The sequence below is a fragment of the Ctenopharyngodon idella genome, chromosome 8 (assembly GCF_019924925.1).
Source record: "Ctenopharyngodon idella isolate HZGC_01 chromosome 8, HZGC01, whole genome shotgun sequence".
In the NCBI taxonomy this organism is placed as follows: Eukaryota; Metazoa; Chordata; class Actinopteri; order Cypriniformes; family Xenocyprididae; genus Ctenopharyngodon; species Ctenopharyngodon idella.
Genome location: NC_067227.1, coordinates 6,310,560 through 6,332,601, shown reverse-complemented (window position 1 = coordinate 6,332,601; position 22,042 = coordinate 6,310,560). Strand labels below are relative to the sequence as shown.

Below are 22,042 nucleotides of genomic sequence, written 5' to 3'. Positions count from 1 at the left end.
AACGACCAAAGACTACAGATTTTAGCCTAGGATCAGAAGAATCTTTTAGGATTTTCAAAATTTGTCTCAGATGACCAAATTGTGGCAAAAATCGCACAGTGTGCACTCGGCTTTAGGCATAAGTTTTCTTTGTTTGAAGAACACATTTTGAGCCAAACAATTAGAAGTGCTCTAGCAACAGGTTCTGTCAAAAGAAACTTTCATGTCAGCTTCAGAGGCAGACAGTCGGATAGCTTTGGGAAAGATAAAAATGTAGCTCTTCAACCTGAGTACATTTCCGCGGTACTAAAGAATGTTAATTAGCAGACACTTAGGGTCTCACAACAGTCTGAAGCTCACCAAAGCTGCTGGGAAAACATCTGGATGCCTGGCTGTGGCCTATGGCAATCAGACAACATCCTCACTAACTTCAGCTGTGCTAATAGTACCTTTGAGTTGGGGAGCACATTCCGGAATAATATATTTTCTGCAATAAAATATATTCAAAAACAAATAAGCTTTACTCTTTTCAAAAACGTACACTAGTATGCAGATTTCAATGAAATTGATAATAATGTTATGTACTCACAGTGTGTGTGTAAATATAGCTCATTGTGAGACAGGTGAAAAAGGGTAAAGCAGCACAATAAAAAAGAAAAAACGGCTGCAAAAAAAATAAAATAAATAAATGCATGCAAAGACCCTAAGATGTTTTGCCACTTGCCTCTTTTCCATACTTTCACCAGACACTTGCAGACTCACAGCAGTTGACATCGTAAACAGCTTCTTAACACCCTCTCAAGAGTATCATTATTGCTACAAGAGCATGTCTTATCTATAAGTGTGTTTTTTTTTTTGTTTTTTTTTTTTGGAGTCAGCTCCCTGACATCTGTTTTCTTTTGTTGTCTGAATGAGAGGGAACATAAACCTGTGATCAGTGTTGTCACGATACTGAAATTTCAGTAGTCAGTACCAATACCAGTAAACTTTCATGGTATTCAAAATTTCATCTGTAATGGTACCATAGCATATTTTTTAACGGGTTAAAAAAAAAATATGTTTATTATTAACATTAATAATACATTAATTTGGCATGCAGCCTTCAAATATTTGGCTGCATGCAAAACTTTATTAAACAAAACAATCCATTCTATCCTAACTCTCTAAACTACTCCGTGATGGTTACATTGGTCTAAACAAAAACTCAAGGACATTTCCAGACACAGACTCTTTTGTGTAATGCTGTGGGCTTGCACCAACATCATTAGCTCATATGTTTTGGAGCTGCCCAAAGCTATCAATATACTGAAACAGTGTTTTTTTATTTTATCAAGAATACTGCATAGGCTTATTGATTTAGATCCCTTGATGGTGGTTCTAGGAATTGTAGAGTCAAACATAGTTAACAGTGCAAAACATAGTATGCTTATATTTCTCAATCTACTAGCATGAAGATTAATGTTATTAAATTGGAAACAAAAAGATGCACCAACACATATAAATCTGATAAGGAATAATGAAATATTTGGTGCTAGGGAAAATTAGCTTCTCCACGAAAAAAAAAAGAAAAAAAAAAAAGAAGAGAAATATTACAAAATCTTCAAAATTACAAATATTTCATAGGTTAATTATATTAATTTTAATGGTAAAGGTTAAATTGGTCACATTAGTACAAGTAATAAGTAAACTAAGAAAAGGAATAAATGAATACTCAGAGTGTTGAGGTATCCATGAGCTCATTTTATGAAAAAGGGTTTCCAGGGTCTTGCCTTAATAATATAACTGAAAGTTACGTTTCAGTGACTTTTTAGTCAGTTAACAGTTAGCTAATTTAGTCTGAAGTACTGCTCTAGTTCATTATACTGAAATCTCTAAGATATTAAAGAGATAGTTCACCCAAAAATTAAAATTCTGTCATTACTCACCATCATGTCGTTCCAAACCTCTAAGACCTTCATTCATCTTCAGAACACAAATGAAATGAAATCTGAGAGCTTTCTGTCCCTCTATAGACAGCTACGCAACGGACACTTTAACACTTAAAAGTTCATAAAGAGAATGTAAAGTAATCCATATGAATTGAGTGGTTAAGTCCAAATTTTCTGAAGAGGCTCGATTGCTTTATATGATTAACAGATTTAATTTACGCTTTTATTCACATATAAATATTGATCATTGATGAAGCTCAACTGAACCTGCTTGACACACAAGAATGAATCTCATTGGCTCTTGCAAAGCGCAAACGTGCTGCGTAACACAAGAGTGAACCTCATTGGTTCTCACACGTCAAGCAAACATGCTTGAGCTTCTGTTTACCACAACTGATGTGTGAGTTGATGAATGTTTATATGTGAATAAAACTCTAAACTCAATCTGTTCATCATATAAATCAATCGTGTCTCTTCAGAAAATCTGGACTAAACCTCTCAATATGGATTAGTTTTACAATGTATTTATGAACTTTTTGATGTGTCAAAGTGTCAGTTGCATAGCTGTCTATGTAGGGACAGAAAGCTCATTTTTGGGTGAATATCCCTTTAAGATATAACAAACATTAACATCATGATTGTCTGTAATGTTCTTTTGAAACAATGTGTGAAAAGCCCTATACAAATAAAATCAACTTGGCTGTACAATGGTTGTCATTTGGGGAGTCCAAATTTTTGTTGTATACCACCTGAAAAAAAGTTTAAGAACCACTCTTTTAAATCTAGTCAAATCTAATAGCATCTCACATAGTTATCTAGCACTTCCTCCAATTATTACAAGCTGGTTCTGAGAAATTAAAAAAATGGAAAGAAGCACAGCTTCCTCTCTTGAGTCTTCCTCTTTGATGAGAGGATGTCACACAGAAAACTACTTTTCTGAAGAAAAGATCAGAATATAAGACAGTGAATGACCTTCACTGAACAAAGAGCCTTCATGCAATCTTCTGTTTATAAACAAATTCCGGTTGTGCAAAATGGAAGCATTGTGAGGTGCATTGCACATGTTTTGACGTGTGGGACCAGACAAAAGGCGGAGGAAAATTTTTTGCAAGGGGGAGAGGGTGAGGAGGGCCGAGTGGTGGTAGGTGGTGGGGGGGTCAATGACTGTGGGCCTGACCAAAAGGGGAGGGCACAGCACACGTGAAAAAAATATTTAAGGCCCTCGGTGTGAGCAGACATCTGATTCTGAACAGCAGAGAATAGAGACCTGCCCGGAAAATTTTCTACACTTCATTCTAAAGAGTTCTTACATTTTTCTTGTGCCACTGTCATCTGACAAACATTCGACAGAGCAACACAGCCAAGATCGATCAGCATCTTCCTCAAAGCAAGATTACTCAAACTTTCTCAGCACATAAGAATAACGAAAAGCATGAAGATGATGGCTACAGCATTGGCTCTTTTACTTCTAGTCCTTGGTCACACAATGGCTCAGAGTGGCGTCAAGAAGAACTTGGCAACACCCAAACAGGCCAAACCAGCACAATGCTGTGATGAGGTGCGCTCCTTGAAGGTCCAGGTGGCGAATTTGACCAGCATGTTGGAAGAAATTAACAAGAAGCAGGAGTCTGATCTCATGAAGACCATGCGGCAAATGATCAAGCTGGAAAAGCTTAACCAGCAGCAAGAGGCCCGTGTCACAGAGGCAGAGAGCAAGTATTCAGAAATCTACAATCAGATTGAAATCATGCAGCTGCAGGCAGCCCAGTCTGCCCCACAGCAGAGCACTTCAGGTGAGTCTTGACACAGATAACTCAACATTTGCTTGAAAGCTTTTTTCAAGCGCACACCATGTGTTATTCTACTCTCCGCAGGGTCACAGGTCACATATGCTGGCTGTTGACATACCTCAGAGCGTCAGTGATTGTCCACTAAAGTCATGGGATAATGTAGCCCACCTAGTTAGAATGAGAGTTTAGCTATGTTAAAGAAAGACTGACGTAAATAGGGTTTGGATAATTATTCTAGTTATAAGTATAGTACCCTGTATGTTCGTTTCCCAGGCATTATTCATCATAAAAATAAACCATCTTTCCTAGCAAAATCAAGAAAGTATTAGCAGAAGACTGTTGTTGTACTATTCTCTTCATTTAGACCAGCATTTAATTTAAATTACATTGGCAGCCATTCACAACTCTCCAACTCTTTGATCTCCACACTGTTGGGGAACGGAGGGTAATTTCTGAAATCATTCTCTGAATGAATTCGCAGTCTTTCCTGTGAAACTGCATTTTCAAATTCTACTTTGGAAACAGACCTCTACTTTGGAATGAAGGATAACAGCTCAATTATCACAGTACACCATCCAGTAAGCATCAAGATTATAGAAAAGTGCAGTTTACTGTAATGTGAGACAAGAAAATAAGAGAGGAAAATAAAAACAAAGGTTTCTGAAGTTTCATTTGGACAGAATGCTCTAATGCGTTTACATGGAATTCTTTAGACACACATTTTTTCATTTGGAGAAACTTTAACATAGTTGTACCCAAGGAGCTCTGAAATGTCTGGAGAGCAGTTGGAGGTAATTAGTAGATAATAATACAGGTTACCTTGTGCAGGAATGTCTGGCTTTACAACAGTAGCCAAGTCACAGCAGGTAATATGTGCTTCTTACTCTGAGCCCACAAGAACGAAGGAGCATTTTTCCCTCAAAGCAATTAGACTATTAATCTTTCAAACCAGAAAGAGATGTTAAATGAAGCATGTTGCAAAGCTGTAGTTTAATACCCAATTAGTTATTTGTCACACTGTTTCCTTTTCCTAGTAGCAACCGTGCACACAGTGAAGCTTTGTTAGGAATGTGCTAGTTTCACAGACACACATAGCCAAAAGTCAGCAGGAGTGCACACTAATCTAAGTTTCTTCATTTGGTTTGAAGGTGGATCCTGATGGATCCCATTAGGTTTAAATAATTTGTTTTTCAAAAGCACCTGGTTTGTGAGACCCTAAACCAAGGATTTTTCTCTCCCTTAGATGCAATCTATGATTGCGCATCCCTATACAACAAAAACTATAAAATTTCTGGAGAGTATAAATTACCAAAAGATGAATTCCTTGGAACACCTGAACTAAATGTAAGTCTGAATCTTAGTCTTCATACAAGCAGCAACTTCAGTTTAAAAGAAGATTTGTCATTAATCCCCAGATTGTTTCTTCAGGTATATTGTGACATGGAAAACAATGGCGGTGGCTGGACTGTCATTCAGAGACGCAAGATTGGTCTGACAAGCTTCAACCGTGACTGGAAGCAGTACAAGAATGGTTTTGGTACAATCCGTGGTGACTTCTGGCTCGGCAACGAACACATCTTCCGTCTGACCAGACAGCCCACAGTGCTGAGAATAGAGATGGAGGCAAGTATGCACCAAGCACAACATTAGAATTAATGTGGAATAACACAAAGTAACACTTCATCATCATTAAAGGTGATCCTCATTTAGGAATATTAATCCATGAATAATGCTTAAAGCATGACACATTATATGACACATTCTGCACATTTTTTTTTATTTTTTATATTCTGCTAGGACTGGGAGGGTGAGATACGCTACGCTGAATATGGCTTCTTCACACTGAGCAATGAGATGAACAGCTACAAGCTTTTAATCGGCAGCTACAGCGGGAACGCTGGCGACTCTCTGCGTTACCACAATAACACCAACTTCAGCACTAAGAACAAAGACAATGACAAGTGTGTGGACAACTGCGCAGAACTTCGCCAAGGTAAAAAGAAACACCACCAGACATGTTTCTGCTGTGCTAATGAACTTCATAACTTAACCTTAAAAGCTTTATTTCACAGGTGGATACTGGTACAACTGCTGCACTGACTCCAATCTTAATGGTGTGTTTCACCGCTATGGGTCACATACCAAGAATCCAGATGGCATCTCTTGGTATGGATGGCATGGACCAAACTACTCACTGAAACGGGTAGAAATGAAGATTCGACCCCAGAGCTTTGTACCTTAAAGACTTGCCAAAACCAAATTTATGTTCCTGCTCACCACTAAACCTTGGATCAACATATTCTACAGCTTAAACTGGGCAAACATTTCAGGGGGAATGCATTTGTAAAAGTGTTTTAAGATATATGTGATAAACGATGTTTGATTGTAAATTGCATTTTATACAAGGTATTTATCTCTTAAATATTTTATTTTCTTTAGCCTTTTCTAGATGATTTTATGCACATGATTATTGAGTACAGCAAGACTAAGCAACAAGCTGATGTAAGCCATTCACACAATATGTTCAATTTTGTAAAATTACAAACAATTTGACAGTTCAGAGACATTACGGTAAGTTCACTGGTACAGTAAAATGAACTCTGTAAAAAGTAAAATATTGGATGATTAATAAATTGTATTTTTAAAAAAAATAATTTTTGCTTTACCTAAATTATGTGTCTGCTTTGGTGCAAAATGAACTAAAACAGTCAAAATGAGTGTGTGACAAACATGAAAGAAAAAAAAAATGAAATACACAAAACATTACGAAACAACAGTGAGACTGAAAAATCCATCAAGAAACAACCACAGATATTAAACTAAAACATAAATCTATTAATTCCTTGCAAAAATACACAAAACCTGGGTCAACATGAGCACATTACACATGATCATTTCAACTGGTGCAGAATCTCTGGGCATTTTGTGAGGTCCAGCTAAGGTTACACTTCCAGGAACTGTATGGCCTTACATGACCTTTCAGTGCATTGAAGAACTCCCTGTGCCCAACTGGTTGACACACTTCATTTCTCAAAGCCGTTCTTCATGTCATATAAGACCTGGCACGTAACCTTGGCTTAACTTTTTTAATTGACTACATTAATTGAGTTCTTAATAAAAATATTGATCTAAACTCTGCATATAATCTAGTTTTTTTTTTGTTTTGTTTTGTTTTTTTTTTAAAGATATTTCTTTAAAGTTTTACATCTAAGGAGTTTGCCACTCAAGAGCCCCTTTGAGAAGCAGCCAAGCAGAAACTATGTGCTTGTAAATGTACACATTTTGCCCAACAGAGAGCACCATTTAACACTTAAATGCAAAGCAAATTTGATCATCATCATGCACAGAAAAAATAAAATGTACCAGAGCAATAAGCAAAAGGGCACTGACACTTGTATAAAAATAATTTAATGGCACAAAAGTTAAAAAGGAACAATTAACTATTTGATTACCATCATGTCATTACAGACCCTTATGAGGTATTTATTAATCTTGCAGATATATTTATTAGGCAATACAACACAGAAGTAATTTTCAAAAGACAACGTTGTGACTTATTCTACTATAATCACGTTGTTTTCATTTGACAAGCAAAAAACAAAAAAACAAAAAAAAAAACAAGACAGATCACAAGTCACAGAAAACAAATTAGACTTTTTCCTCTAATGTTCTCAGCATTGCTCAGCGTCTTTGTTCTTTACCACACAAAAGAATATTATACTGACAAAACACAAACAAGTCCAAACAATACCAAGGACCCAAGACACAGAACTCAATCAGCACCAGGACTGAGGACTGGCTCAGTCTTCAAAGTGTATTTGAAATTCCATGAGAAAACGCCTTATTACCAATTCAGAGATGCATTATTTTGACAAAGGTGGACTAAATTAAGTAAAAACATCAACAAACACTGGCATACACAGAAATGACATTCCAAATAACAGCAGCGCTGCACTTATAAACACTACTCTATTAGGCATTATTGGTTAGAACTTTGATTAACCAATTTTTATGTAGATGGTACTCAACCAGAACGTTTTTTTGTCGCCGCGGGTCCCGTCGCAGTTTGCAGCGGGAAATTCATTTCTGCTCTTGACTGCTAAGTGGTGCTATAACCATAGATTTTCAAATGTTATGCAGTGTACGTATCACAGCTCATTTTCGCAAGTAGCAGTCAACTGCGCCATGTGGAATTAAAAAAAAAAAAATGTCAATAAGATTTTTAAAAATCACATTCACATAACCACATGTGGTAAATGTAAGCATTCGTGTAAGCATTTGTTGTTTAGAAGGAATTCAAACAGTACAGTAAATGTCAAAATTGTGTTTACTTTTTCATGGACTGCGCTTTAATGCAGTACTATTACCTGTATTTCTTTTTAAAATATTTCTTAATAGGCCTATGTATTATGTTATTTTCTTCCTGTAATGAAATTAAAAATACAAATGTGAATTATATAGGCTACAAATAATACATCTTTGGGTATTAAGAGTGATAGCATAGCTTTCCCTAATAGGCTACATGAATGAGTAGGCTTTGTATGCGAGTTTTAACAGCAGTGAAAATAGGCTAGTGGACAACGTTACAACACTTGCTGCAACTGTGCTTTAAGAGATCCGAGTTCCAGACCTGGCTCAAGATAGCCTTTCATATCAGCATATTTCGTTTGAAATGCACATTTATTGATCCGAAAGTGATCTTTGTTATTATTTTTCTGTCATTTTTATTAGTATTAGGCTGTGTTTATGTTTAATTACTTTAAGATACTTAATGATAACAACATTGTAAATATTTGCTCTTCACCGATGTCGGGTGACAGTCTGTGTTTTACCGTTCTTGATGCTTAAGAAACAGCAGATTGGTCAAGGGTTTTGTTTTGTGAATCATTCATGAAACTGAGATGACTGATAATGATAACCAGTGGATAAATGATAAAGCAACGAAAGAAAAACAACAAATTTCAAACTAAATCAGTGTTGGTTGAATATGTTTAGACTGAATATGTTTAGGCTATTACAGCTTTAAAAAGACTTGAAACATTTTTGTTGACTAAATTATTAAAAACAATGCACGTTGGGAAATACGCATTTATAGAGGGTAAATGAAAAAGAACTATATCAAAGTTGTTTGAATATGCCACATTTACTGCAGCCACCTGGTGCCAATATGACTGTGAACCACAACAGCCACATCCATGAGATCATTTAAATTTAGATAAATTTCATGTCATAGGATGTCATAGGTCACTTTAAAATGAGTGCAAAGTTATCTTTCAAAATATTTTAAGTTTGGAAGTCCAGTATTTATCTTAAGGTCTTTTTATATTTTTATTAAACTTATTATCATTAAACTAATTATATAAAACTATACTGTCAGTCCCCAACAAATGAACTGGTTCTAGGCAGAGTGAGATAAAATGCTGTTTTATCAGTAAGTTGACTCAGAAGATTTAACAACATTTTAAATAAAAAAATAAAACCTATGCTGTGCCTGTGACAGAAATTAGTCTTTGATAATGTCTAAATATATGCATCCAAATAGAATACCCACTAAATGTAATTATACCTAAAACAGTGTTCTCAACAAACAAGTGTTGTCAACAACAGTGTTCTCAACAAGTTCTCAACCCTGTTTAAAAAGTTATATGCTGCCCTCTAGTATTTTTTTTTTTTAACCAGATATAATTAACTGCCTATTTTTAACTTACACATGCTTTTTGAGTTGAAAAAAAATTTGAATAAAATGTTGATTCCAAACATTTGTATTATTTTATATAGAAATAAATTTTTTATAATTTGTTGTTTCGAATAAATGAGACTCTTCCTGTTTCCCTTTTTGACATTACTTTAATCTCTCGCCAACGCGCTGGATCTCTTTCAGCAAGTTTCTTTGTCTGCCTGGCTGACGCGCGATTCACACCTTCCGTGAAGCTACTAAACTGTCCTATCCCAACCCCCATATCTGAGCATCTGAGGCTGACTAAAAACAAGAGAAGTCACAAAAGAACAATTTAGACTTAAATCACTATTCTATTAGCCTAATATTTTAAGATGAAGGAATTACCCTAAATCATTAACATGTCATAGTATTTTTGTCATAAAAGTTTATTAATTGTTAAATATTTCATTATCAATTTCAATTTGCTTCATCAGATTTACCCAATCATGCTCTTTGTCACCCTAGGCTGCAGACACTTTACACACTCGCCATGAACAACATTTTCAACCCAATATTTAGCCTAAATTTCAAAGGGATCCTGTGATCCTCTTAAATAAAAAATATTTTTTTTAACAACTATTGTTGGTTATACAAATGTAAATTCAGTCTGTTGGATAATATTTGTTGCTTGGAGTAAAATGGAAATTCATGGTAATTTTTTAGCCTATAAATGTAAGCAAAAAATTATGGTGTAGCAAATAAATATGTTTCAGAACTGCAGGACACATCTCAGTAGCCCGTGTTTTTTTCGTTATTTGAACCCGTGTCATTGGTGATATTGCTGTCCAATGCTCATACCACTCAACTACAAACTGACTTTCTGCGAAATGCCCAAGAGAACAAAAGTTCTCTTTTCCAGCAGTAACCAGTGTCCGCACACGCGAAAGAGGAGTGTTCTTCTTTCATCTCACTTCGCAATAGTAAAAATAATCAGCTCATTGCACATAATTTGCTGAGGAAATTTCTGGCACTGACTGTGAGATATGATGGTCTTGTGTATTTTGTGTGTTTATTAAAGTGCAAGAGGGCCATGTTCAAATCTTGATCAGGGATCGCACTGCATTTTGTGGAAAACAGCAGATTTTTTGCTAATAACACACAGTTTATGTTTTTAATGGGGAAAACCTAACACAACATAAAATAATTATTTATAATAAAACAACTGAAATTTTCACTGTAATAACTACGTCTTTTTGAATTCATTCTGAACTATGGATCAAAGCAGGTTCATGTTATTAACGTCTTTACTGAGGCTGCATTGTCTTAATTTCACATCCCAGACACAGGGAATACAAAAACTGTTATCTCTATTCAAACCTGCAATAATTAAGTTTAACTGTCCCAGGACTTTATGTAGGCCCGTGTTGAAAATGTTTAGGCCAATTTATGGAGCCCCACATTGACATGCGGGGGAAAAATAAACTTGCATGTTTTATTAATCATTCGAAACATGAGGACGTTTTATTGGGTTATTTCGTCCCAGCGTTTTAATTCCACTGTAGCTGAATTGTGCCTACCTTTTAGCCTATTTTTTCGTTTCTTCATTTTTCAAATCATAAGAACGAATTATTAGCTTAACAATGTTCTCACATTTTAAATGGTAGGCTATAAAGAAACATTTTAATAAAAAGTGATCAACAGGTTCCCTTTCAATACTTCACTCGTACTGTGTATGGGGAAAAGCTCCTTTTTCCTCGATGCGGAAGCCTTTTTCAATAGCGCAGTGTAACTGCACGGCCATTGGTTCAAACTGGAAAACTTTTTGAACCAATGACGGCACGGCATAGCTGCGCGAGGGATTTCGCCATAGGATTTCAGATCTCTCTCTATCAGCGACGACTTCTCTTCGCTGGATCTCCTTGCTGAACGCCTTCGCCTGCTGGAACAAGCTCTCTCGCCGTTGAAGAGGCACCGCAGCGGACCAGCTGAGATCGCCGAACGCCTGCAGTGCCGGCGCCCTCGTAGACTGCTGCCCTCGAGCCGCCCGCTTCCCGCTTCCGGCCGCCTTCTCAGCGAGTCTCCTGCCGCCATCCGGCGCTTCTAAAATAGCATATTTCCACTGTTTAACGACCGCTTGCTATAAGAGCTTTTCCAGCGCTTCTCGCTGCTCTAAAAGAGCCCCACAAACGCCGTTTTCATGGCGGCGGCGTTGTTGCAAATGCCGCGCCACAGCTGTGGCACATGCAGAGCCCCTCTGCATGACAATGACGGGCACGGTGAGTGTGTCTTTTGCCTGGGCAAGTCCCACGCTGAGGCAGCGCTCACCGGGACTTCATGCTCTCACTGTGAGAGCATGAGTCTCACCTCTCTGCGCTCGCGGATAGCTTTCATCAATGAAAGCGGTCCCGCCCCTCACGCCCTCCCGTCTTCTTCCTCCCGCGAGCTGGCTAGGAAGAGACAGCGGGGTAGTGGGGTTCAGCGCCCGGATTTGGGAGCCGTCCCCCATCCTGTTCTCCCGCCCTGAGCAGCGTCCCTCGGTTGAAGTGAGCTGCCCCTTCTACCTCTCAGGCAGTGCCCCCTAAGGAGCAGCGCCAGCGAGCTCGCACCGCTAAGCGCTCTACCTTCCCGAGACGCCAGGGCCCCCGGCCAAGGATTGTGCTGGACCCGACGCCTCCAAAGTCTTCCTGATCCCACGGGAAGAAAGAGGAAGGGGCAAAGTCCCGCCACGACCGGACCACCCCAAAAGCTATCTCGCCTAATTCCCCCGCCACCCCGTTCAGTTCCGGGTGCTGGGGACCAAGTGTTTGTACTGCGCCCTGGGCCCACTGCTGTTGCGCCCATGCAAAACGCCGTTGTTATGGCGAACACAATAAATATTTTACATTCTCAAAAAGAGAGCGATTCTCCTCTTCCACACTCGTCAGTGTTCAGGCCCCTGAACAGCGGTCTGTCATCTGACGTTATTCAACCCCTTGTCACGAGGGCCGAGGCCTGGCAGGACATCCCCGGGGTGTCAAAGTGGGTATTGGGGATAATAAATCACGGCTACTCTCTGCAGTTCGCCCGAAGACCCCCACGTTTCCGCGGGGTGATTCACACTTTGGTAGAACCGGATGACGCTCATGTCCTCCGCGCCGAGGTGATGATTCTGCTAGGGAAGGGAGCCATAGAAATAGTTCCCTCCTCAGAAAGCGATTCGGGGTTCTACAGCCTTATTTCCTTGTCCCCAAGAAAGATGGCGGTCTCAGACCCATCTTAACCCTCTGGGGTCTGAGGATTTTTGGGACCCTGAGAAGTTTTGACATGCCCTGACATTTGTGCTTTTTCAGTTGTTCATAAACATATTAATGACAAAAGTGTCATTACATTGTATTCAGCACAAACTAGGCTACAATATTATGTGAGGAACACGTATGTACATGTTTGTTTTTTTGAAGGAATAACGTTTATGCGTGGTTATTGAAAAAACAAAAAACTTAAGTCACTGAAATAAGGCCAAAAAAAAAAAAAAAAAATTAAATCTGTGTTTACAAGATTTCTGGGTATTGGAGGTTGTAGACTAGAGTTTTTGCTTCAAAATGATGTAAAAATTATCCTGCCTACTCGTTCATATAAAACAATATATTGATTTACATTTTGTAAGACACTTTTAGTCAAGAAACACAGTATGCGTGGAGGCGTGAATCTTCATGAACAATGCTGTGATTCACACCTGAGAAGACAAAAGATTCGCATAATGACCTCTAATGACCTGCATATTAATGAGCCCTTTCAGTCAGGTAGGCTGTGAAAAAACCCTCTGTGATCATGCTGATAACAGGATTAATGTCCACTCTTGACAAAAAAACATGATTTTTCTGAGCTCATGCATGCACGTATTATTGCACATCATGTGAAGAAAATTTTGTATAGGCCTATGTTAAATTACATTACCAGTCAAAAGATTGGACGCATTACTAATGTTTTTAAAAGAAGTCTTAAGTCTCAAACCAAATAATGGTTTTCTATTTTAATATACTTTAAAATATAATGTATTTCTGTGATGCAAAGCGTCTGAACATTCCTACCTCTATGGCATTTCATATAGGCTACTATATTTGTTATAATATATAGCCTAAATGTTAATGTGCATTTGACAAACTATACATCATTAAAAAGATCTAAGACTCAAGCTTCACATTTTGACCTCTGTTTTACTCTTAAATATTAACCGTAATTTCTTAATATGCTTAAAAGCATGCACATTTGGAGAAATATTGATGGATTCTCATATGTTTATGTCAATTTTCTATACAGGAGTAATATTTATTCAATATTTATTGTCATCACTATGAGCGCTTGATACTGCGTTTTCAATTCATACTTGCAGCCGGAGGGAGCTCTGTACACCTTTAGTCCACAAATGCCTCCTAAAGAAGAACAGGCATATCATGTGGCATTCCAGGAACTAACAGAGGCTTCCAGAGATCGCTAACCATGGCTTTAACATACAAATAAACATTTTTCAAGACAATAAATACACGATTGAGACGATGTATACATGTATTGCCCTAAGAATTTGCGTCTGAATAGCGCTAGCTCCGTGGGCGTGGCTGCATTAGCGGATAATGAGCTGAATCACAGGCGTCTGACATGTGTCTCTTTTCATACAGATTACATAAACAGAGAATTTTTGTTTTCGATTTGACATACACGATTTAAAACCTGACATTTCAATGTTTCTTTAGACATGAGTCTAATTTTTTTGTGATTAGTATTCACTAAGTTACAGTTCATTTTCTGAGAACTATCAGATTGGACTTCGTTCAGAGGGAGACGACAGATCACGCATCATGTTAGTTTTCTTTATTTTACAAAAAGGACATTACATTTTATTTTGTACACAAATAAAAGAAGATATTTCACAGATTAAAATGGTGTATAACTCTTAATTGTATGTGCAACAGTGACGGAGTATTTTGAGTCTCTTTCACACTGATAATAAAAAAACAGAGGTGGTATCGCCGGCAATACCTCCGACTCGAGGGAGTTAAACAAAGCCTGTTTCCCTCTGAAGTTTTTCCAGAGGATGCTAGGGCTGATGGCTTCCGCCTCCCCAGTTTTGCAGCTCGGCCTTCTGCGGATGCGACCTCTGCAATACTGGCTAAAACACCGGGTCCCACCTCACGCTTGGCGGCATGGCCGCTTTCACGCCAAGGTCAATCAGGCCTGTTTGGCAGCCCTGAAACCTTGGACGAACCCTGTTTGGTTCAGTCGTGGAGTACCCCTGGAGGCGGTTTCCAGAAGGACGGTGCTCTCGACAGATGCGTCCAACTTGGGTTGGGGCGCTCTGTGTGAGGGCAGACCAGCCTTTGGCTCGTGGTCACACGAGGAGAGCCATCTCCACATCAACTGCCTCGAGATGCTGGCAGTGGATCGAGCCCTTCACTCCTTCCAGGCGATCCTGAAGGGGCGCCATGTCTTAGTCCAATCAGACAGCATGACGGTGGTGTCCTACATAAATCACCAAGGCGGCCTTTCGTCCAGCCACCTCTGCGCACTGGCAAGGCACCTCTTGGAATGGGCATTACCCAGGCTGTGGTCGCCCAAAGCGACGCACATACCAGGCAGAACGAATCTGGGAGCAGACAGAAGACAACTCTCATTGCCCAACCTATTTTTCGAAGGACGCAGATGCGCTGGCCCACAACTGGCCCAGCCTCCTTCTTTACGCTTTTCCCCCGATCGCTCTGATCGCCCAGGTCATCAGACGAGTCAGGGAAGACAAGCACAGAGTCCTCCTGGTGGCCTCACTCTGGAGGAGCCAAGTTTGGTCCTCGGAGCTATTCAGGCTTTCCATGAAAGCCCCATGGCCGATCCCCCTGAGATGGGACCTCCTCTCTCAGGCGAACAGGACAATCTGGCATCCTCAGCCAGAACTCTGGGCTCTGCACCTATGGTCCCTCGATGGGAGCCTTTAAACCTCCCCAGGGACATGCTAAATACCATTTCTCAGGCGAGAGCCCCATCTACGAGATGCCTCTACGCCCAGAAGTGGTCGGTCTTTGTTGACTGGTGCTCTGCATGAAACGAAGACCCTGTTGAGTGTGACGTATCCCCGATATTGTCATTCCTCCAGGAGCGTCTCGACAAGGGCCTCACCCCTTCCACGCTCAAGGTGTACGTAGCAGCCATTGCAGCATTCCACACTCCAATTGCTGGCCATTCAGTGGGCTGAAACAGCCTCATTGTGCGTTTCGTGAGAGGTTCTATGGGCCTTTATTGCCCCATCAGAGTAAGAGCACACTTCACTAGAGGTATGGCCTCCTCGTGGGCCTGGTCTATTGGTGTCTCTATCAAAGACATCTGTGAGGCGGCCGGCTGGTCCTCGCCGTCCACTTTTGTCAGATTTTATAACCTGGACGTTCCAACCTTGCATGCTCGGGTCCTCTCGGTATGATACGACGGCCTCTGTCGAGCTCCGTCATCATGCCACTCCCAGGGAGCTAGCTCCCTCTTACCAATGTAACATAAGGGTTCGACGGCTCCAGACTTCTCACTTGTCCCCTGGACCCCTACGGTGTCCAAGAATAAGTCCAGTCGTTCCCTCCCGTGGCACGGCGCGGTTGAATTCGTTCCCCATACACAGTACGAGTGAAGAATCGAAAGGGGACTAAGAACGTATTAAGAACGTACTCGGTTACAAACGTAACCTCGGTTCCCTGAGATACGGAACGAGTACTGCGTTCTATGCCATGCCACAAGGCTGCGGCTTCAGTGTCGTCGCTTCAGTCGAATGACCTGAAATCCTATGGCGAAATGCCCGCTTATATAGCCAGATGCCCCGCCCATTTTGGCGGGCTTTGGCGCGCTGCATCGCCATAGGCTCGCGCAGCTACGCCACGCCGTCACTAGTTCAAAAAGTTTTCCAGTTTGAACCGATGGCCGTGCAGTTACACTGCGCTATTGAAAAAGGCTTCAGCATCGAGGAAAAAGGAGCTTTTCCCCATACGCAGTACTCGTTCCGTATCTCAGGGAACCGAGGTTACGTTCGTAACCGAGTACGTTCTTAATTCATTTACAAAGTAACAGTTTAATAAACAAATATGATCAACAATTTCTTAATTCATAGGCACTTTTATTTTTCTGCATGTTATGCGCAGAGCTCTGTGTTGTATGGGAATAAATGTTTCAATGTGCATGCCTGACTTGTTGAAATATATCAGTGAATTATTAAATGCAGTTTCAAACGTTTTGTCTGCTGTCACTGTAATATTTCACTGTAACAGTAGTCAAATAGCTGGAACATTAAGCACGCCAAGATTAAATGTTATGTTATTATTACTAATATTATTATTATTATTATTATCACCAGTAATTTATTTCGTCCTTTTATCTTCATTTAAAAGTACAAATGTCACAGCAGCCTTACGCAACGTTGCAAATCATTCCTTTGCACCACCTGGTGGTGATTTTGCGACAAGTGTCACGTGTCACCGGGTTGCATTTAACACTGCGGCGTTACACCTGGTGGTACCTACTGTAGCTTAATACTGAGCCAAGCAACATTGAATTTGCACTTCCCTGGCACTGAGCTAGTTAAATAGCTCCACACTTTTCAAACGTTCATCAAGCAGGGCTGCCTGCGCATGATCACAATGCACCCGCTTGCGCAGTAGAGGTCTTTCGTTCTGGCTTTGGCAGCTCATAAAGTCCAATTTTTGTAATAGCACCATGCTACTTATGGTATGAGCTCCTAGGTACTGTCTGACATAGTCATTCTTCAAACATACAGAGGACCTAAAGAAAAAATGTTTGCCAATTTGGGAAATTAATTGTACATGTGGCAGAGGAGCTTACTTATGAGGACAAATTGGGGCATGAGAGCATAAGGTTAGTCTCATGAAGATGACATCATTCTAAGTTAGATGATGTACAGTATAATAAAAATTCGGAAAGTATTCACAGCACTTCATTTTTTCCACATTTTGTTATGTTACAGCCTTATTCCAAAAGGGATTAAATTAATTATTTTCCTCAAAATTCTACAAACAATAACCCATAATGACAAAGTGAAAGAAGTTTGTTTGAAATCTTTGCAAATTTAAAAAAAAAAAAAAAAAAAAAAAAAAAAAAAAAAATCACATGTACATAAGTATTCACAGCCTTTGCCATGGCACTCAAAATTGAGCTCTGGCACATCCTGTTTCCACTGATCATCCTTGAGAACAACTTGAATGGAGTCCACCTGTGGTAAATTCAGTTGACTGGACATGATTTGGAAAGGCACACACCTGTCTATATCAGGTCCCAAAGTTAACAGTGCATGTCAGAACAGTGGCCTCCATCATCTGTAAATGGAAGAAGTTTGCAACCACCAGGACTCTTCCTAGAGCGGGCTGCCCGGCCAAACTGAGTGATCAGGAGAGAAGGTCTTAGTTAGGGAGGTGACCAAGAACCCGATGGTCACTCTGACAGAGCTCCAGCGTTTCTCTGTGGAGAGAGGAGAACCTTCCAGAAGAACAACCATCTCTGCAGCACTCCACCAATCAGGCCTGTATGGTAGAGTGGCCAGACGGAAGCCACTCCTCAGTAAAAGGCACATGACAGCCTGCCTAGAGGACAGACCATGAGAAACAAAATTCTCTGGTCTGATGAAACAAAGATTGAACTCTTTGGCCTGAATAGCAAGCATCATGTCTAGAGGAAACCAGGCACCGCTCATCACCTGGCCAATACCATCACTACAGTGAAGCATGGTGAAGGCAGCATCATGCTGTGGAAATGTTTTTCAGCAGCAGGAACTGGGAGACTAGTTAGGATCGAGGGAAAGATGAATGCAGCAATGTACAGAGACATCCTTGATGAAAACCTGCTCCAGAGAGCTCTGGACCTCAGACTGAGTCAAAGGTTCATCTTCCAACAGGACAATGACCCTAAGCACACAGCTAAGATAACAAAGGAGTGGCTATGGGACAACAATGTCCTTGAGTGGCCCAGCAGAGCCCAGACTTGAACCCGATTGAACATCTCTGAAGAAATCTGAAAATGGCTGTGCTGACCTGCTCCAACCTGATGGAGCTTGAGAGGTCCTGCAAAGAAGAATGGGAGAAACTGCCCAAAAAATAGGTGTGCCAAGCTTGTAGCATCATACTCAAAAAGACTTGAGGCTGTAATTGGTGCCATAGGTGCTTCAACAAAATACTGAGCAAAGGCTGTGAATACTTATGTACATGTGATTTTTTTTTTTTAATAAATTTGCCAAGATTTCAAACAAACGTCTTTCACATTGTCATTATGGGGTATTGTTTGAAGAATTTTGAGGAAAATAATGAATTTAATCCCTTTTGGAATAAGGCTGTAACATAACAAATTGTGGAAAAAGTGAAGCGCTGTGAATACTTTCCGGATGCACTGTAAAGTTCAGATTTGGATAATAATGTAGGAAGCAACATGGAAAGTACTTACAAAGGACAAAGCCATCTGACTGACTAATCAGTTACAGTACCTCTTCTAACCAAATCAGCAGATGTTTTCAGTAATAATTTAACATACTGTTTGTGTTTTGCTGCAATCAGGCTAATGTAGATCATAGCTTCTCAAAAAGATTAATCAAGCAAAAGAAAGGCATCGCTCTGAAATTAGCAAGAAAGGTGAACTAAGACACTGGGTGCAATCAGACTAAAGAAATCTCTCTGACCACTGATCATCAAAAAGAAATCCACCATCATTAGAGAGGGAAGTGTGCTTAAGAGGAATCAATGAGAGGTAGGAAGCAGCTGGGATGCATTGAAATTATCTGTGAGCACTGTGAGTCCTCTGAAATTAAAAGTAGCTCCATGGGAGGAAAAGGCCAGATATATAAAAAAATAAAATAAAAAAAGATGGAAAAAAAGGAAGGAGCAAGGCTAGAAAACAGATCTATGACTCTGTTTCCACCCATATGTTTATTTCACACTGTAACATTACAATGATCTGTGTTATTAAACAGACATTGCTATGACACTAGGATGAGCTCAAAATAAACTGAAAATTAAGATAAAGTTCTAATTAAGCAATAAAGTATGAGAGACTGCTATACTGGTAACACATTTGATTTGTTCACTTATATGTCAGAAGTTTAAAATTGCCCCGGTAATGAGTTCTTGTTTTTATATTTATAGCATATGATATAGTTTTCCAAATTTTAAAAACTCTGTACGAACCCTGTTAAAGGTGAATTTTGCAGAAATTTTCAGTTACTCTTTGTAAACACAAAATTCAAATTTGGCACCAACTTACAGGTGGAACACCACCAAAAGTGCACGCTCCTGCCCCTGACATGATATCAGTTGGCAGAATACGCATCATATAGATAGTGAGTCAAGAGTATATCAAATAATGTGTTTATCATGCAAAAATAGCATTTTTTTTAATTCGAATGAACAGTTATGCTAATAGTTAGTTGACTTGCTGATTTGTGAGTGAGTTTAACCACCTTCAGTCTAGCTTGCTAATAAACAATAATTACCTGTCATCATAAAAACGTAAAATCTGTTGAGTAACAGAGCAGTCAATAAAGCAATAGCAACATTAGCAAATTGTTTTGTTTTTTTAATCAAACTAACTGAAATGAAGCCATCAAGGCATCTAGACTATCCTGAGACTTCAAGAGTATTTGTTTCCTACCTGATTAGAGATTCTAAAATGAGCGGTGAAGGGCCTTTTTGAAACTCAAGTTCCTTGTAGTGCAGGGCCTTTGCATAAGCCCGACATTTAGCAGCTCTCTCCCCCAGCAGAACAATCCCATTGTCATCTCTCAAAGGAAGTGGGCCCTAACAAAATACAGAAAAGAAAGATTTTAGATATAGAAGAGAAGAACTGAATGGAGTAGCATATTAAACAGGCCAGAACAGACCAGCTGGCCCAGAAAATTGTTATATAACAGACCCTCAATGAGTAAACTCTTCATTTCACAGCTCTCAAACTTTATTGCCCATTTGCTATGTCACCACTGAAGGGTGTGAGCTGTATTTGTTGTGCTGGAATAAAACTGAACAAATGCACCATTCATTCGGACTTCAACACAATGAGATCATTCTAAATATGGAAAGAAATTTAATTGTCCAAGTGCGCAGGAGAAGAGCACTCCTTTCAGGCTTAATCGTGCTGTAAAAAAGAAATGTACTTTTATTAACATGAATGACCTCTCTGGATAGGGGATACAGACACAGAACTGGAAAAAAAAAAAATTCAGTACATCTTGCGTTTAGTTTCAAATTTCTTTTTTTTTTTTGGAATGAATGAATAAATGAATGAATGAATGAATGAATGAAGAGAGAATGCATGTTCTTTTCAGGACAGAAGTGTCCAAACTTAAAGAGTTAGTTCACCCAAAAATTTATGTCATTTATTATTCACCCTCATGTCGTTCTACACCCGTAAGACCTTCGTTCATCTTCGGAACACAAATTAAGATATTTTTGATGAAATCCGATGGCTCAGTGAGGCCTCTATTGCCAGCAAGTTAATTTACACTTTCAGTGCCCAGAAGGGTACCAACAACATATTTAAAACAGTTCATGTGAGTACAGTGGTTCTACCTTAATATTATAAAGCGACGAGAATACTTTTTGCGCGCCAAAAAAACTAAATAACGACTTTTCAACAATATCTAGTGATTGTCAATTTCAAAACACTGCTTCGAATCTTTTGTTTTGAATCAGTGGTACGAATCGCGTGTCAAACTGCCAAACTGCTGAAATCACGTGACATTTTTGTGCTCCTAACTGCTGATTCGAAGCAAAAGATTCAAAGCAGTGTTTTGAAATCACCCATCACGAGTAGAACCACTGTACTCACATGAACTGTTTTAAATATGTTTTTAGTACCTTTCTGGGCACTGAAAGTGTAAATTAACTTGCTGGCAATAGAGACCTCACTGAGCCATCGGATTTCATCAAAAATATCTTAATTTGTGTTCCGAAGATAGAACGACATGAAGAACGACATGAGGGTGAGTAATAAATAACATTATTTTCATTTATGGGTGAACTAACCCTTTAAATGCTGTATTTATGCCTTATTTTCAGATGTTTTTAAAAGCCTTTACTCTCCTGGCTTGCAGGGTTAGTTATTAGATCAAACATACAATGCGGATCTGACATTATGCCTGCTGTCAAATGTCTAGAGACTATAGACTTATAGACTGACCTTATCGCTGTGCTCCATGAATTCTGCAAGATTGAGCAGTGTCTGTGTGACTTCAGCAATATCCTGAGAAGTCAGAGCAAGCTCAATACTGCGTATCAGTTCATCCTGCTGGTCTTCACTGAGCTCTGACCAGCACGATAAGAATGCAGCATTAAAAAGATCCCTACAGAGAGACAACATACACAGAGGCTTTGATAACTGTGCAGTTATGTCCATACAATATTTGGTACACATTATTTCTGACCATAAAATCTATGTAGGGTTTTCCTGTGGTATTGTCCAAACAACATTTAGCAAAGATGATTGTGCTACTATTTGAATGAGATGGCACTCTGCTGTCATGTTGTCAGCCTATCACTGCAGGTATGATTACAGATTTAACTGCCCCTGTACGTTTCATTAAAAAGTGTTGTTTCATTTCACATGTTGTGTCAATCTCTAAGTGTTGTGTCTTTTCACATGTTAGCCAGATAGCCCATTCCTGTTCCTGCCGAAAGAGATAATACTCCCAAAAT

The 22,042-nt window shown here is 39.4% G+C and overlaps 2 protein-coding genes across 3 annotated transcripts in view; one reads left to right on the top strand and one right to left on the bottom strand.

The window, feature by feature from the left end:
• mtor (mechanistic target of rapamycin kinase) overlaps positions 1-22,042 on the bottom strand; it is a 272,554-nt gene that overhangs the window by 173,733 nt on the left and 76,779 nt on the right. For both annotated transcript variants that reach the window (XM_051903439.1, XM_051903440.1), the window contains 2 exons: positions 21,528-21,690; positions 20,004-20,149 (listed from right to left, as the gene is read on the bottom strand). In XM_051903439.1, the coding sequence (XP_051759399.1) occupies positions 20,004-20,149; positions 21,528-21,690 (309 nt within the window). The remainder of the gene's footprint in view (positions 1-20,003; positions 20,150-21,527; positions 21,691-22,042) is intronic.
• angptl7 (angiopoietin-like 7) lies at positions 3,145-6,351 on the top strand. Its single transcript, XM_051903504.1, has 5 exons — positions 3,145-3,700; positions 4,941-5,041; positions 5,126-5,320; positions 5,495-5,690; positions 5,770-6,351. The coding sequence occupies exons 1-5, from the start codon at positions 3,340-3,342 to the stop codon at positions 5,937-5,939; spliced, it is 1,023 nt and encodes a 340-aa protein (XP_051759464.1). The 5' UTR covers positions 3,145-3,339; the 3' UTR covers positions 5,940-6,351.